The sequence below is a fragment of the Vanacampus margaritifer genome, chromosome 4, assembly GCF_051991255.1.
Source record: "Vanacampus margaritifer isolate UIUO_Vmar chromosome 4, RoL_Vmar_1.0, whole genome shotgun sequence".
In the NCBI taxonomy this organism is placed as follows: domain Eukaryota; kingdom Metazoa; phylum Chordata; class Actinopteri; order Syngnathiformes; family Syngnathidae; genus Vanacampus; species Vanacampus margaritifer.
Window position 1 is genome coordinate 27,952,534 of NC_135435.1, and position 16,806 is coordinate 27,969,339.

Consider the following 16,806-nt stretch of genomic DNA (forward strand, 5'->3'; position numbering starts at 1 on the left):
CTGTGTGTCCTTTCCAGCCCTCTCATTGCATGGTACTGATGCATTTTTAATTGTCTCTCCCAGCACTTAAGGCAAGAGACGTGTGTCACAACCAATAAAGTGCACAGACCACCTGTGGCTGGCTCTGTTTTTGGCTCAAGCCAGGGCAAAGGCAGAGATGGCTGCGGGGGTGTCTGTGCTGGTCGCAATGCCAAATAAAACATTAACTCATGTCTAAACATTTCTCTGCCGGCAGGAAAATGTCGTTGTCTTTAGCTATTTGTTTTTGGGTGTTTCTTTTAATTTTTATTTTGCTGTTGTTTAGTTTTGTTATTGTTTTTTTAATAATTTTTTGTTTGTGTTTTTTCATTATTGTTTTTTGTTTAGGAATTTTTGTGCTGTTATTTTCATTTGCTGTTGTTTATTTTGTGTTGTTTTAGCTATTTTTTGTGTTTTTTCTTTACATTTACTGTTGTGGTTTTTGTTGTCTTGTTGCAGCTGTTGTGTTTTTCTTATTTACTGTTTTTTTTTTTTGTGTTCTAAATTTCTTTCTTTTTGTGTTTCGGTGTTTTTTGTTGTAGTGTTGAATTTTTTTTGTTTAGTTATTTTTGTGGTTTACGTTTGTGTGTCCCCCAACTCTAGCCCAGGGTGTTGTGGTTTGCCCTTTTGTTGTTTTGTTTAGCTACTTGTTTTTGTGTTTTTTCATTTGTGGTTGTGTGTTTAAAAAATATATATATGTTTAGCTGTTTCTTGTTTTGTTTAACTCTTTGTTTCATTTACTGTTGCCTTTCGTTATTTGTCGTTGTGTTTTGCACCTCAGGGCCACGCTAGGTTTGCGAGCAATGTAGCACGTATTACGTTCATTTGGAGCAGTCTAGACAATTAAGTAATGCAAAACTAAACAACACGGAATAGCCTGTTGTTTTCAAAGGAAATAATTGAATGTGACATGACAAAATTTGTTGAGGCGCACAAATTCTGCATTCTTACTGTTTTCCCTGCAAATACGTATAAGTATAGCAACATAGTGGCATTAGTAAATGGATTGGAGGTGAGAAATAAAAGTAAAATAGCAAGCTCAATCCAATATTAAGCCTGTGTGAAGTGAACGTCGAATCGTATTGTATGTGTACAAACACCTGCGCCCCCTCCCCGGCATTTCTGACCCAGCTCCATTTGTCCAGCAAATGTTAAGTACACCTCACCGACATGTCAACTAGATTATTCATCTGGAATCAGCGCCCGGCCCGAGTGATGCCACCTGTCCACTCGTCTGATGTGTGCTTGAAGCAGGTGCGCGGCATTCGGAGTCCCTGCTGACGTTGTTTTTCTTTTTTTTTATATAAATAAATGCATCTGCTCAGTTCATCCGAATGTCTCTTCAATTCAAACTTGCACTCTTGCACTTAACTTGAGTGGCCTTCGCAGCACGTCTGCAGGGAGACGTGCATACTGGAATATTTATCAGTATCACACAACAACGGCGACGCTGCATAAAAGACCTTTGTGGTCATTATCGAGCAATAAAATGTGATCGGCAGAATCAGCAACAAAAAAAATTAAAAATATAATTTTGTCCGTATTTTTAGTATTGGTATGATATGTTTTTTGTTGCTGACACTTCCACTTCAGCCCATTTATCAGTTACATAATGGAAGAAAAAAAAACAACAAGATGTGAATGTTAAGTCTTTTATACTTGCCGTGCTCGGCCTCCTAAATTTTTTACTTGCACACGTGAAATTTCCGGTTAAGCCAAATTTAAGTTGATGTAGTTTGAACCTGACACACACTTTGAAACTTAAACCTCAATTTAAAACCCTAATTTGAAACACTAACTTGAGTTTAAAACCCCAACCCTCGTTTAAAACTAGTGTTGTTCCAATACACGAAAAAGCTGCCCTGCCATTGGTTCAGAGCATTCAAGGGCCAACAGGAAATCTTGGCCACGAACACGCCACACATCAGTGAATGTCGTGCACAAGCGAGACACAAGATGCTGCATCCAAAACCCTATATTAGCGTCGTAAATAATGGTATCGGCATGTTACTTGTTAGTACTTGCCGATGCCGATACCACTCTTTTAATGCAGTATCGGGGCCTCTTCCGATACCGGTATCGGAACAACACTATTTAAAAACCCTCATTAGAATCATTGAGCCTAGTTTATAACCCTAATTTGAAACCCTAACCCTATTTTAAAACCCTCGTTAGTTAAAAACCCTAATTTGAAACCACAACCTCACTTTGAAACATGAAGGCAAGTTTAAAACTTTAATTTGAAAAACCAACAGACGCTAGTTTAAAACATTAACCCTTGTTTAAAGCCATGCTTTCAAAACGTAAACATAGTTTAAAAAGTTTTTTCAGGGGTTGCAAGTCATTATTTGTGTCTGATAGTTTCTAATGGGGGGGGGGGGGGGGCTGTCAGATTACTCAACTCAACTTTATTTGTCTTGCACCTTATCTTAAATGCGTGCAACTCAAAGTGCTTTCGTTGCCTCAGTATATCACGCATGATTGCAACCTCTTCATTAACTTCAGATGGGAAGTCTGCGCGTGTGATTAAATGAATAATGCATGCCTAGTATAACTAATCAAGTAATTTATTCTCAATTCCGTAAAATGACTTTCAATCTAATTCACTCTTAAAACAGATTCCAGATTTAGCTCAGCAGTCGCGTTATCTTTAGCCTCTTCCAGTAATTTTTAATGTCACAGTACAACTGTTTTTAAAGCTGGGATTTTCCTTAAAACAACCATTCAATGTGCTTGGAAAGAAACCAGGCCCAGTTGCAGTTGACGATACCAGAATATTATAGTGTATTTGCATCTCTCATTTACATTTCTATAGTACATGTTAAATTAAGCTCTGTATTCTTTTAGTGCCTTAAGATGACGGGAAACTGCAGCAGCTCACATTTGTCAAGCAAAGCCACACTTACAGCATTTTTGCATACGTCTTAATTGCTTAAACAAACCTAAAAAATAAAATATGTACAGTATATATCAATGCCAAGAGCATTATCATTCATGTTTTACAACAAGAAGGTATTTGAAGAGCACCTGAAGCCTTCACGTGTTGAGTTGGTATGTTGTCCACGGGCAAAAGACACGAGGGTCAGTGGCCATCTTGTATCGACGTGTCAACACTGTAATTGACAGGTGACGGGTTAGAGCGTACCGCGCCTCGGATCCAAAGTCACCTGGTTCCCGGTGACCCTGAACAGGGGAATAGAAAATGGATGGATGCCTACAAGACACCAGACCGGCAGAATGTCCGATTATGCATTAAAAAAAAAAAACAAGGAGCCTTTAAGAGTTGCTGCAATTCGCTGTAACAAAAGAAAAACTCCTGCTGCTCCAGCTGGAGGAAAAACTGCTGCGGAGACATCAGCTGGTGTCAACAATCCTTTGCTAGCGAGTCGAGCCATCCTATCATCTGTGGTCTGCTCCGACGGCCTCAGAAACACTGCCAAATCCTTGTTCTCTGCAAAAAACAAAGAAATAGGGGTGTCAAAATGAGTGCGTTCATTTTGATTTAATTTAAAGTTCCTTAAACGCCACACATTTTTTTAAAACGCGCGATTAATGACTGCCCCTTACTTGGAAAGCATGTACTGGGAGAATTTCAGTCGAAACGCAGCAGACACATCCACGTCAAAATTTAGCAGTAATAAATTGAATAATAATGCATATATTTATGGAGACTGGGATCAAATTGTATTTTACAATTTTAAAAATGTGCAGAATTCCACAAGTTACTTCATGTTAAAGATTAGATAGCTCTTGATATGATAAGAAAAATGCACTGAGCTGTCACCAACGTCTTACAAATGCAATTATGCCATCTAGTGGCAGAAAATGACCTCAACACAAATCAATATCACACTTATTTTTACCGTACACTACATCTTTCTTAATTTTAACTAATTTTTATGAATGATGAAATTACTGCATCAATGACTAAAAGGTACAGCCATATTTCTATTAGTTTTTTCAACTTTTATGTTAACAAGAGTATGAAAACTTGTATATTTAGAAAATATATAAAAGTTGCGATTAATCATGAGTTAACTAACTAGTGAAGCTATGCAATTAATTACAACAGAAAAATTTAATCGCTTGACACCCCTAATTTTAACCAAGTCAGGAGTTAAAAAGTGACAATATCATGTAGGGAGTAAAAGCACATATCAGAAAAATAATAAGATAATAATAAAATACAGATTCTATTATGAGAAACACTTCAGTATGTAGGATTGCAATGAATGCAGATCTTCCCACTTCAGGTCAATATCAGATAGTGTAGATGGATTTCAAATGGAAACCAGTTCTCGGAGGGAATATAAAGCTGACGTGTGTGGGATGAAAATGCGTTTGCCAACCCCGCATCAGATTGCGCGGCTCTCACTGCTGCTGATCCAAGCCCAACTCCACCATGACAAACCAGTCATCTCTATTTCCGTCAACGTCAGCAAGCGATGAACGAGGACCAACACTCACTTGAGAAGCAGTTCCAACTCCCGCTTTATCTTGGTCACCACAGGCGGACCCTGGTAGGCCAAAGCTGTGTAAAGCTGCACCAATGATGCACCAGCACGGATTTTATCCATCGCGTCCTGTCCGCTGGCCACGCCGCCAATTCCAATGATTGTCACTTTGCCTAGGACGACATCGGTACATTTACACTGGCTGTCACTTGCAGAAGAAATGAAAAAATATATATAACGGCACATACTGTACCTTTCGTGAGTCTGTACATTTCCCTGACAGTGTTTGTGGACATGTCCTTGAGAGGCTGCCCACTCAGACCGCCAGTCTGGCACCTTTGAGGGTCTTGTAGCACCTCTGGCCGGGACACGGTGGTGTTGGACACCATTAAGCCGTCCACTCCAAGCTGGGAAAACGAAAGACAAACACGACCGTGTGCGTTTGGGAGGCGAGCGGGTGACAAACGTGTCCGCGATCCCGAAAAAGACGGTTGTAAAAATATTTGCCCTTCTTAAAGCCTCTTCCATTAAGGTTTGTCTGCTGCTCGCACCACTGAACACAAGAACACCGCAGTGTACTTTCTAAAAACAACCTCCACAAGTAGTGATGAGGTCACAGTGAAAAGGGCAACGTCGACGCTTTAAAATTTAAAGCCTCTGCAGTTTAAACAAAAGGATTTGGAATCATTCTTTTATTTAAATGAAATGAAGGATGCAAACCTGTAGCACTTGTAAAGAATGTACAGACTAGTAGTAAAATAGGGCTGTGCCCTATTTACAATTTCAATTATTACACTGCACAATTACAAAATTGGCATTACGGTAATAAAAAAAAATTATATATATATATATATATATATATATATATATATATATATATATATATATATATATATATATATATATATATATATATATATATATATATATATATATATATATATATTTTTTTTTTTTTTTAATACTAATTTTGAGTTGTTTAAATGTATATATTCGCACTTCTTTTTTTATTTCAAAATTACAAATTTCATAAATCTTGTTCGGTCCAAGAGGAATTTGCATAATTATAGTGTTTCAAATAAAGTTATTTGTCTTAATTTACTATTTTTTTTTACATGTTTAAACATGTCCTTGTTCTGTACCAATTTTAATTATTAACAAATTAATCGTGATTACTATTTTCTTCGTAATCAAGCAGCCATATAGTAAAATGTTGCCTTTCTGTTACGTTAAAGGTGAAGCTTACATAACATTATGCCACAGTACATCTACAGGATTTCTACAATTTAAGGCAAGATCAATTCAAGATGTTTTAATTGCATTTGAAATTACATTTATGACCAACTTCCAATGTTCCGTGTTGCCCAAAGTTGCTCCAGTACATAAATGACGTGCATCTGCTCTTAAGAGTCGCCATTAAAACCACATCACTGTTTTAATGGTTCCGCTAACATGATTGCGTGATGTTACCACGAGAGTCCGTCAGTAAATTATTTTTTAAAATAATGTTAATTTAAGATAGTTAAAACACTTAAGTATTTTGAAATATGTATTTAAGACATTTTAATGCCAATAAAGTTTATATATTCATGGATTCAATACCATTTAGGACTTCTTAAAGGAAACGTCAACCCAAAAATTTTCTATGCATCCCTACTAGTCTAAACACAGTATTCTGATTAATACTGCATTTGAAGTACATGAGTTAAGCAGCAAAAATCACCCATTTTTATCCATCTCAGGGGGCGGCCATTTTGTCCCTTGCTGTCGACAGAAAATGACATCACAGTTGCTCAGGGCTCAAGTGGCGACCAATCACGACTTACCCGTTTTCTGAAGCTGAGCCATGATTGGCCGTTACCTGAGCAACTATGTTGTCATTTTCAGTCGACAGCAAGTGGCAAAATGGCCGCCCCTGAGATGGATGAAAAAAGGTGGCTTGTGCTGCGTAATTCATATTCCACAAACGCAATATTACAGTAATTTCTAGACTATAAGCCGCTACTTTTTTTCACTTGCATTCGACCCTGCGGCTAATACAAAGGTGCGGCTTATCCATCAGATCACAAGGGGGCGCACTATAAAGAAAGCGCAAGAGCTTCAGGCAGAGCAAAACAAACCAAGTGAGCCCAAATACAGTAGGAAAGAAAACGAGAGCGAGACAATTTGTGCCCTCATAATGGAAAAAAAAGTAGCGGGAAGTCCCGGTGCGGTAACATTAAAACACCAACGGCTTACAATCGGGTGCGGCTTCTATGTGTAACCCACATTTAGCTAGCGCGGCTTATAGTCAGGTGCGCCTTATAGTCCAGAAATTACTGTAATTAGAAAAGTGTGTGTTCAGACTAGCTTGGGCACATATGACGTATTATTGTCAGGAAAATTTGGGGGTTGATTTCCCATTTAAGGATTTGGAACAATCAAACGGCTAAAACAAACCAGCAAACATAAAACTGGAAGTGAATGTGAAGACCTGAAAGCAACATCTCATCAAGATTAAACGGAAATCAAACTTCCAACCTCAGTAACGACGTCAGCAATGTCCTGTTTGTCCTGCGCGCTGAGATCAGGAGCGATCTTGACCAGGACAGGAGGCTTGCGTCTTCCCTGCATCGCATCCCGCTCCGTCAACACCTGCCATTATTTGAGTTCATAGCAAGGAGATGAGAAGAAGAGGCGGCAGAAACAAATGGTAATGAATGATTCAAAAAGATTGCGTTGTACATATGAACCTGTAAAACTTTTGTCTAACAAATGTTAGATGAGTTGACAGTGAGGGCAAACTTGAAAACTAGAGCGCATTAATGGGAACAGGAAACATTTCTTGATTATAAGAACATAAGAAGAAATGTTGGGTTGCTTTGAGAAAACATGAAAAAAAAACTCTTTGACCATCTTTGTTCTAGCATCAAACATCTCCTATGTAGGTAAATCAAAGATTTATATTCTAAAATAAAATCTCTTGGGAGGTGAAACCGTCTTAGATGAAGTCACGTAATTAGGTGATGTTTGGAGTACATACCGCATGCAGGAGACGGCGCAGCTCAGCTTTGCCTTGCAGGTCGCGGAGGCCTGGCGTATTGGGACTGCTGACATTTACCACAAGATAGTCAGCCAGCGGGCCCAGCACTCTCAACCCCTCCAAGTAATCTGCCCTCGCATCCTGGGACTGCTTGTTCTTCCCCAGGTTGATGCCCAGGGGAAGGCCGGCTAGAAAGAAAAAGACAGAAAAACAACAAACTGCATGGTCACAAATGTGACTCAACAAGGGCACAGACTAGGCCAAAGGGGAAAAAAATCCTGCGTTAAGCAGATGTGGTGAAATAATAAGTGAGGTAAAAGTCAAAAATGTATATAAAAAGAATAAGCCAATAAATCCATAAAATTTGCACACAAAGCAAGTAAAAACAAACCTTTTGTTTGCTCTTGTTGAACTCCCTCTCGAACCTTCAACCTCTGTTGAGCTTCTAGAACACCACAGCTGTTGAAACCATATCTAGGCAGAAGCACACATACAATTCTTACATTCTTAAAACTAAACAAAAGTACCAAAACATCACATATTTATAGAGGGGGAATTAATAAATTATTCAAATGGTAAAAAAAAAAAAAAGGTAGAATGAATTCAGTCAAATTCACCCACAACGTTGAGGGCGTCATCACCAGGAACGAATCAGCAAAAAACAATCACCCTTTTTGTACAAGTACAAACTAAGTAAACGGATGAAACCGACCAATCACAGCTCACCTGTTTCCTGGGTTTGCTCATGTGACGTAAGCAAACTGAGCCATGATTGGTCGTTACCTCAGTCAGCACTGAGAACATGTGATGTCATTTCCAGGTGACAGCAAGTGGCTAAATTTGTTTTAAAGGTATTTTATGGTAAATTAAAAATAATGAAGTTATCACATTAATTATAAGGCAAAATATTAATTTATTGTAGCTGAAAATGGAAAATGAGTCAAGTATCCCTTTAATGTGTGCATTTTGCAGACGAACATACACCCATGCTGAGCTGACGCAGTTGTTACGGTGCTGCACTTCAGTCAGAATCACAGGTTCGATTCCCTTAATAGATGTTTTAAACTCATACTCATCTATTCATAAAAAATGTACTTAAAATACCATGTGGTTCATGGTTGTCTTGTCACTGTTCACAAAAAAAGAAAGAAAAAAAGAAAAAAAAACACACCTGTGGAGAAGCTATTACTTAAAATGAATTTTAAAAAATTATCCTTCGTGTACTTGTTGAATTTTGCTCCAAGTAACACATTTACATTATTTTCTTAAACAAATTGCCATGATTAACATTCTCAATGCTGTTGTCTTCTTGACTACTTGATGGCGCCATAAAGCGGATGAAAAACCATAAGCAAAACTACTAGCGGGAATTTTTCCATCACTAGTAACTTGTGAAGCAGCAGATATGGCGGATGACGATCTTTGGTTTCTTGAAATTTCTTATTAACGACAGTAAAATTTTATGACTATGAAAGCCACAAGAGGTGATCCTCGTGATTTGTGCCAAACGTACCTGTTGATGATGGCACGGTCTGCTGCTAGTCGGAACACACGTGGTTTAGGGTTGCCGTCTTGCGGTTTGGGAGTGATGGTCCCAACTTCCACAAAGCCAAAGCCTATCTTGTACAAGCCGTCCACCGCTTCCCCGTGCTTATCGAAGCCAGCCGCGATGCCAACGGGGTTTTTGAACTTTAAGCCCAGGACGTTAACTCCCTGCACACATCAGAGGACACACACAACACACAGTCAAAGAGGACACAATTGTGTCTTTAAGGGAGATTTTAAGATAAAACCACTCACCAGTGACTCGGGGTCCTGGTAGCGGTTAAGAGGAACCAAACCCAGACTAATCATTTTTACTGCGAGTACGTGGGCCGTCTCTGCACCCGCTACCCTTTGTAGCAGGGGTATCAGCTGGTTGGCATAGAAACGCTCATCTCCCACCACCGTGAGGTAGGAGGCAAAGAGGAAGCTACCCGAGCCGATGATCTTCACCGCCTCTTTGAGCTGCTTCTGTTCACAGACAGGAGAAAAAGATCACACAAACATAAAAGTCTACAATTGACATCAACAGACTACATTAGTTAAGAAATATTCTGCTTAAATACTCTGTCATTTTACCTGTAATCGGAATTTAATATACATTAATTGGACAGTTCTGGTTTATGAAGTACAAAACAGTTTTTACAGGTATCTGTACTTGAGTTTTCTGACAACCTTTTGCTTTTACACCCAACATTTTCTACTGATTACTTTGCCAAAATAAAATCCCCCTCAGTGAATGAGGACACACACACACACACACAAAATAGACCTAAATAGGGATAGTCAACCCCAGTTTTGAGCTTGATTGATTGAAATATTGTGGACTTTCAAGGCAAAATAAAACAACAAAAAACTGGGACAGCCACAAATAGCTTGATTCAATGGCAAATGCGTTGTGTCTTGTGACAGCCTACAAAACAGCAGCTTTACATGTTCAATTACAAAAAAAAGTGTATTTTATCATCAGCTGTCATTTGCTAATCAAGCAAATTCACAACGTTAGTTGATAGGGTGTGAGAACACGTTTTGATAGCATAGAAGTCCCAGATAATAAGATGGAAATTATTTTGTGTTGTCGAAAAAAGTTTTGTTAGATAAAGTATCATTATTACTCTAATAAATAAGAGCATTCGTGCTTTTTAAGAACATTTCAGAGGCTGTACATTTTCCCTTTTAAATTAAATCAATATCCTGTACTTTCCCCCCGAAATATATCTGTACTTCTACGTTTGTAGAGAGTGTGATTATTACAACTATTAAAAATTATTATAACTGCCACTGGCACATTACTGTGCGCCTACTATGCCCAACATTGTGATAGATGTTGACACTCGTGTAGGTAGCACGTACTGACACTCAAACTATAGCACTCAAACTATAGCGAACCAGTGAAGCTTAACCAAACTCCAAGGTCATGTCAGTGATATTAGAAAGTACAAGTATGCGTGTATTTTACCTTTAAATGTGCCGCCATAGGTCCAAGTCTGACTTACAATGAAAGGACACTCACGTTTCCTTACCCAAACACGCGCGGTTGTAGCGACAGCGTCACCATCTCGCGAGATTTCCATCCAACATGATTGGTAGACCATAGAGATATAACCACTAGAGGCAGTATTTACTGGTTGAGCGTATGCAGACAACACCGCCATCTTTAACCGGGAGCACCCAGCCAACTCATTGAATGCTTTACCGATTTTGACGCGAATCGGTTTGTTGCTACAAACATCTGAAATGCAGCTATGATACAATATAATCGGGGCTTTTACACTTTACTTTAATATTTAGATTCAATATGTTATTAGACAACATTAAGATTGTCTACTCTATTTACAGTAGTTCCACTTTATTTACTAAACATGAAAAAAATCACAGACATCAACTCAATGTGGAGACGAAATCTGACACACTGATTCAATATTTTTTTAATTCACATGTTAACATCTTTTCTTTTCTTTTTTGAAGTGTCAAGAATTTCCATATCAGACCAGTGAAATTCCGGAATGTACCACTAGATAGCAGCAGATATTCCATTCATCTTTTTGGTCTGACCTTGATCATAAAATGTGTTCAGTACAATTGATATAGCTCAGTGGCTCAAGCAGAGATAAATGTTTATGGGACAAAAATTAGAAAGACAATATTTAATAACGGATGAGCACACCCCTTGCATGCAATCTGGATCAGAAAAAAAATCTCACATTCTACATTTGTTTCAAACCACACTTAAGTTGTATTTATTTATTTATTTATAGACTGCTATACTGTCTATTTACTGCATACACAAGAACTTGTCAACAAACCAACACATGTACTGATGAAATTTGGAGTTAATACTTTACACGGTATTATCCATGTTCTATCTGATTTACAATTGAACACATTTAGTTGCCCAAACTGCAGCATGCTGAACTGATGTCATACAATCTGGAGCAGGTGTCTCATTGTTTCTCCAAAAGACTCTTATTTAACAATAATGCAACCAATCCAAGATAATTATTGTATTATGGTATTTTAACAGTAGGGGGTCAGTGGTGTCAGAGTTATTGTTTGAAACAGATGTCACTAGTGTGATGTAGTTCCATTAGGGAGAGGCTTTTAAAGACCTTTTCTTGATTGGCACTGGGGAAAATGTGGGGAAAAAAAGAAAATAATGTTATTATTAAGTTGACAGCATCTCTGAATATTCTGAACTCCTGCTACCAAGGAGCATGTCATTTTAAGCTGAATAAATGTTCCTTGGAGTAATTCAAGTAAATGTTGAATGAGGAATGTGCTTTTCTCACAACTTGAGTCCGAGACTTTTTCCTTTAAAAAAAAAAAATGCTAGCTATGTTATTCAATTGTTAGTTTGAAGGGTGTCACTGTATCTATCCAGTGGGGTGGCCCTGAGCAGAGGAGGGGGTGCCTTGTTACACATGAGTTACATCAGGGGGAGGAAGGACAATACTGCTGTTAACACTGCTGGTGGGGACCTTTGGATCCACTCAATGTTTAATGTGACTCTGTGAGCGACCTGCACTCGGAGGTCAGAGATGAGCCCGGCCTGGCGTTGGTGCAGGTCGCCTTGTGTTGGCGCGCTTGAAACCAAATGCCAGCAGCGGGGTTGGGGGGGCATCAGGCCCAGGACTTGTTTTGTCTCGTTTGGAATGGATAATGAGGCATCTGTCTTCATGTACTTCATAGAGAAGTGAGGCTCACTGTGTCAATGGAAAAAGAGCACAAGTTACTTGCCTGATTTGGCGGCTAAAAGACACTCAGAAGCACAGGAGCTATCGGGCTAAATGATTTATTTTAGAGCCTCTTGCTATATTTAAGTAGTAAATGTAACCTTTTTACGTATGCGTATGAGTGTGGTTGACGTGGCATAAAAGATTATGTACAGCTAAGTAAATTCAATTAGTATACTGAAACCATCCCACTCAATTTGTCTTAAAGCTAAGTTTGTGACCACTTTGGTTTCCTTGCTAGTGTGCCTGTGTCAGAAGCCCATCAGCCTCCCGCTGCGGACCTCACGGAGTCCGCATGCGGAGTTGGATGCAAGGCCCGAAAGGTGATCTTGGCGGTGTTTTGTCTTGGTGTAATCAGACAGCGACATCATCAATCATGAGCAGGGGAATTACAGCAGGTTACAATAGCAGATAAGATAATGAGCGGGGCCACGGCGACCTGGTGAGAGACAGCTCAGGTTCCCTACCCGATTACATGGCAGCAGATTGCCCTCCCCGCTTGCCTGCTCACCAGCTGAGGACATTGCTTGCTAAAAAAAATATATATATAAAATGAAATTCAAGAGAAAGGGAAGTTGGACAAGAACTTCAAACTTTATTTGAGGTTACTTTGGATTGTCCTGTGTTGTTTCACAATTGACACTGAGATTGGGATTAAAGTTCTCCATAACAATGAGAGTTATTATAGTTTTGGAATTTTCATTTTAGTTATTTCGTTTTGACTTTTGTTTTTTGAAATTTAATTAGTTTGTATTAGTTTTCAGGGCGATTCTGTTAGTTTTTTATTAGTTTTAGTTATTTAAAAAATGCTTAGTTTTAGTTAGTTTCTACGGCGGCGTATTAGGGCCACGTCTAAATATATATATTTTTAGAGGGCAGGGGTCATATCCCCAAAAATAAAGTGGCAAATTTGCGAGAAAAAAAACTAGTAAATTTGTGACTTTATAAAGTGGCAGATTTGCGAGAAAAAAACGTTACGAGAACTTACACGCAACGTACTACTTGACTGTTTGCGCCAATACTTTTCGGTCGGGTTTCCAAATGAGATAGTAATTGCTTTAGCATAGACTAACCATATGATGTTAAGCATTTGCTCTTTGAAGCGTTGTGTACGGCCGCTGGCCAGCGACAAACACGGCTCACTTTGCAAAGGTCCACACCCGTACGATCAAACATTTAAGTTAATTTGTTAAAATGTATATTTACTTGTAAATGTACGTTTCCAAAATTATTATTTACACATTCATACATTTAGGTATTTTTTTTGTACAAGTATCTAAGTTAATGTGTCGAATCTGCTGCTCTCCGTCATTCACTTGCATTTACCTAAAGTATGCTAGCTTCTGATTGGTTAGTGTTAGTCAGCTGATAGGGGATCAGGAAGTGTTGTCGCTTTAGCTGTGGTGAATGACGAGTAAAGTTTAAATTTAAGAATGAATCTGTCTCCATCCTGCCTTTTCATTTTATAAACAGTGTCCCATTAACCACCTTCGAATCCTCACATGATTACTTAAATAAAATAACCTTGGTCTGTGATTGTGATGGGAGAGTCTAAAGCTAGCTAGCTTTTAGCATAACGATTTGAGGATAGATGACCAGAAATAACAAATTAAACTCACTCTTTGGTCACTGGTTTGTTACAAATCATGGTCTGAAATTAAACAAGTCTCTGAACCTTGGCCACATGACTTCTCGGGACAAAGACGATGAAGAATATCTAATGCAGTTTACGGAAGAGGTCCTGAAATACGTCATTGAAACTGAAAAGTTATCTCACTCACTTCATGTAAAGTGATTTTAAAATGAATTTGTGAGTCACGCAAATAGAGAAACATTAACTTGAGACTCGCTACTTAATGAATATTTGGCCATGTGTCCCATTGTCCATTTTTAAAATGTCCTCTGGTTGATTAGCTTCATTGTTGTTTACTAAGTAATCATTTAGCCATCACGTGCTTGCAGGTGAGCATTTAATGTGTCTGGAATCGTAATCTGTCTGTGTTGCGATAATCGAGGGCGTGCTTGGACGTGTGTCACCAGCCCTGAGCTCAATGACGAGGGGTCTGTCGCACACGCTTGGGCCCACACTCTCACTCCCTGACATGTGCCGCTACTTGCTAATCCCTCACTGACGCCTCTGTGGAGTATTACACTCCGCAACGGAACAATAAATGACCGCTGCAATGACCTCGGACGGGCCGCTGGGGATCTTAGCTGTCTGTGGGTGGCCATACTGACGTGATACATTGTGCAAAATACATCAGAGTTGCTTTCTGTTAGCAGATTGTAAAGCATAGAAACAGACTTTTGTCATAATGCATGTTTTTTTTTCAGGATTAGGACGGTTGGAGATTTGAGTAGAAGACAAAAAGAGAGGATGTGAATACTGTCATAATTAAGGCTGAGCCGATTATTTAACAATGTGATGCATTTGTAAAAAAAATATTAAAAAAATAGCGGGAAAAGTGTGCCCACGCAGAGCATCTGTTTCAATTAGTTGTTGTAAACTACGGAGTCATATGGAGCAGCATCTGCCTGCCTGCTGCTAAAGCACATCTGACCATTTTGGATCATATTGGGCACTCGACCATGAATGATGAAACACTCTTTAAAGCCTAATCTAATAAAATGTAATCTTATATTGATTTGAGGAGGATTATCCCCCTGGGATCTACAGTAACAACTATTGTACATCAATTATGGAGTTTATTTTGGACGAAATCCTCATAATTTGGTCCTGATTACATTTTATTTATCAACAAAGTTGTATAGTGATTGAAAAAAATCTAATAAAATCTTGTTAAAATGGTAAAAAAATCACATATATTTTCTAGCATAATATATCAAATTACTGCTTTGATTTTAAATCATTTTGACAATTTTTTTTTATTGTCTTCACAATTCTTGCTCCAGTAATTCTCTTGTCAACACATTCCATCTGTAGTTGAGTACTAGCTAGTAAAAAGCTGTTTCATGATACGTTAACCTCATTGATCGGCTATAATTGAGTGTACAAACATAAAAGTAGCTAGCCGCACTTCCAATGGCTATGGCAATTGATTTCCTCACTCTGATTATTATTATGTGAATGGCAGATGGTGGGCGGGTGGTAATCCCAGATGCCCAATGGCCTGACCCTTTGCACTCAGCCCCTCCCCAAAAACCTTAAGGAAGCGGCTGAGCTGCACAGCCAAAGAGCTGCTTTAAAACGGGCGAGTAATGGCTGTGTCAGCAGTCACTAGATGAGCCAGAGGGGTGGGGGTGGGGGGTTGGGCGGTGGCTGTAGGTGGACGGGTATTAGAGCACGACTGAAGCCAAGTGGTTCTCATTGTTGAGAAGAGAATGCATGGAAAACCCTTACATACACTGTTCTGATAACAAAAATAATACACACTCTTAATAAATCTGCATTATTCATTCATAATTCCAGTTCATTTATGTGGATTATGTCCAATTACTCTATGGCGTCCTCCAACACTCCACAAAAATGCAGGTTTGCTTCATTGAAGATTAAAAATTGTCCATATGACATGAATCAGTGTAAATATGTACTATATGTACGTATATGTCTAGACAGCCATCAGTCCGGGGTTTACCCCGCCTCTCATCCAAAAGCAGCGGGGATGAGATGTAGGACTCAAAACCTTACTTAAAAAAAAATTTAAAATAAAAAAAAATAAAAAAAGCTTTTCCTGGTTGATTTCTATGCTTGATTTTTTTGTTTTGTTTAACTCATTCACTGTCATTGACGGCTATAGATGTCAAAAATTTATTTCAACTATTTCTAGTAATTAAAAATGTGTTCCACTTTTGGTAACAAGAGTATGAAAAATTTGAATTTTGTATTTTATTTTACATTTAGAACAGATATAAAATGTACTGTTAATCGTGAGTTAACAATTGAAGTCATGCAATTAAATACAATAAAAAAAAATTATCGCCTGACGTGATAAAAAAAAAGATTATTAAAAATTAGGGGCCTCGGGCGATTAAAATTTCTAATCGTAATTAATTCCATGACTTCACTAGTTAACTCACGATTAATCACAGATTTTATATCAGTTCTAAATGTACAATAACAAAAATTCTAGGTTTTAATACTCTTGTTAACAAAAGTGGAAAAAAATTTAAACTAATAGATATAGTTCAAATGAATTTTTGACGTCTATAGCCGTCAATGGCAGTGAATGAGTTAAAGTAAAGTGCGCTACGAATTAAATCTATTATTATTATTAGTTCGCCCATGACGCTCATGAGCAAAATGCAAGTGTGTACTGTATATAAAATACACAAAGTGCTGTCAAAGTTAAAGCATTAACTCAATCATGTATTAATGATGATTAATCACACTAATAATTTTGATCCTTTAGCTTGATGGTTACATTAAAGGTAGCACAGGTTGTGTCTGAGCAATAAATATAACTGCATGCATTCAAGTAAAGCATTTAATAAATGTTTGCTTATGACATTCAGAATATTTGTTCTGGTCAAAATATTGGTGTCATTTTTTTTAAATGTCTAATTATGCAAGTAAATT

General features: G+C 38.2%; 1 protein-coding gene across 2 annotated transcripts; it reads right to left on the reverse strand.

The window, feature by feature from the left end:
- Nucleotides 1-2,567: 2,567 nt before the first annotated feature.
- On the reverse strand, nucleotides 2,568-10,629 carry dhodh (dihydroorotate dehydrogenase). Of its 2 annotated transcripts, none has more exons than XM_077562671.1 (9): nucleotides 10,550-10,629; nucleotides 9,295-9,507; nucleotides 9,008-9,207; nucleotides 7,886-7,968; nucleotides 7,495-7,682; nucleotides 6,993-7,106; nucleotides 4,726-4,879; nucleotides 4,486-4,645; nucleotides 2,568-3,469 (listed from the first exon to the last, which is right to left on the reverse strand). In XM_077562671.1, the coding sequence occupies exons 2-9, from the start codon at nucleotides 9,346-9,348 to the stop codon at nucleotides 3,418-3,420; spliced, it is 1,005 nt and encodes a 334-aa protein (XP_077418797.1). In that variant the 5' UTR covers nucleotides 9,349-9,507; nucleotides 10,550-10,629; the 3' UTR covers nucleotides 2,568-3,417. The 2 variants fall into 2 exon arrangements, with proteins under 2 accessions (XP_077418797.1, XP_077418796.1); XM_077562670.1 differs by having other exon boundaries at nucleotides 10,496-10,586.
- Nucleotides 10,630-16,806: the final 6,177 nt, after the last annotated feature.

What these genes read in the sequence shown, in the direction of transcription:
- dhodh (XM_077562670.1), bottom strand. An exon ending in GACCGTGCCATCATCAACAG is followed by an intron (nt 7,969 to 9,007) that starts GTACGTTTGGCA and finishes GCTTCTGCCTAG; the next exon opens with ATATGGTTTCAACAGCTGTG. An exon ending in AATGTACAGACTCACGAAAG is followed by an intron (nt 4,646 to 4,725) that starts GTACAGTATGTG and finishes ATGTCGTCCTAG; the next exon opens with GCAAAGTGACAATCATTGGA.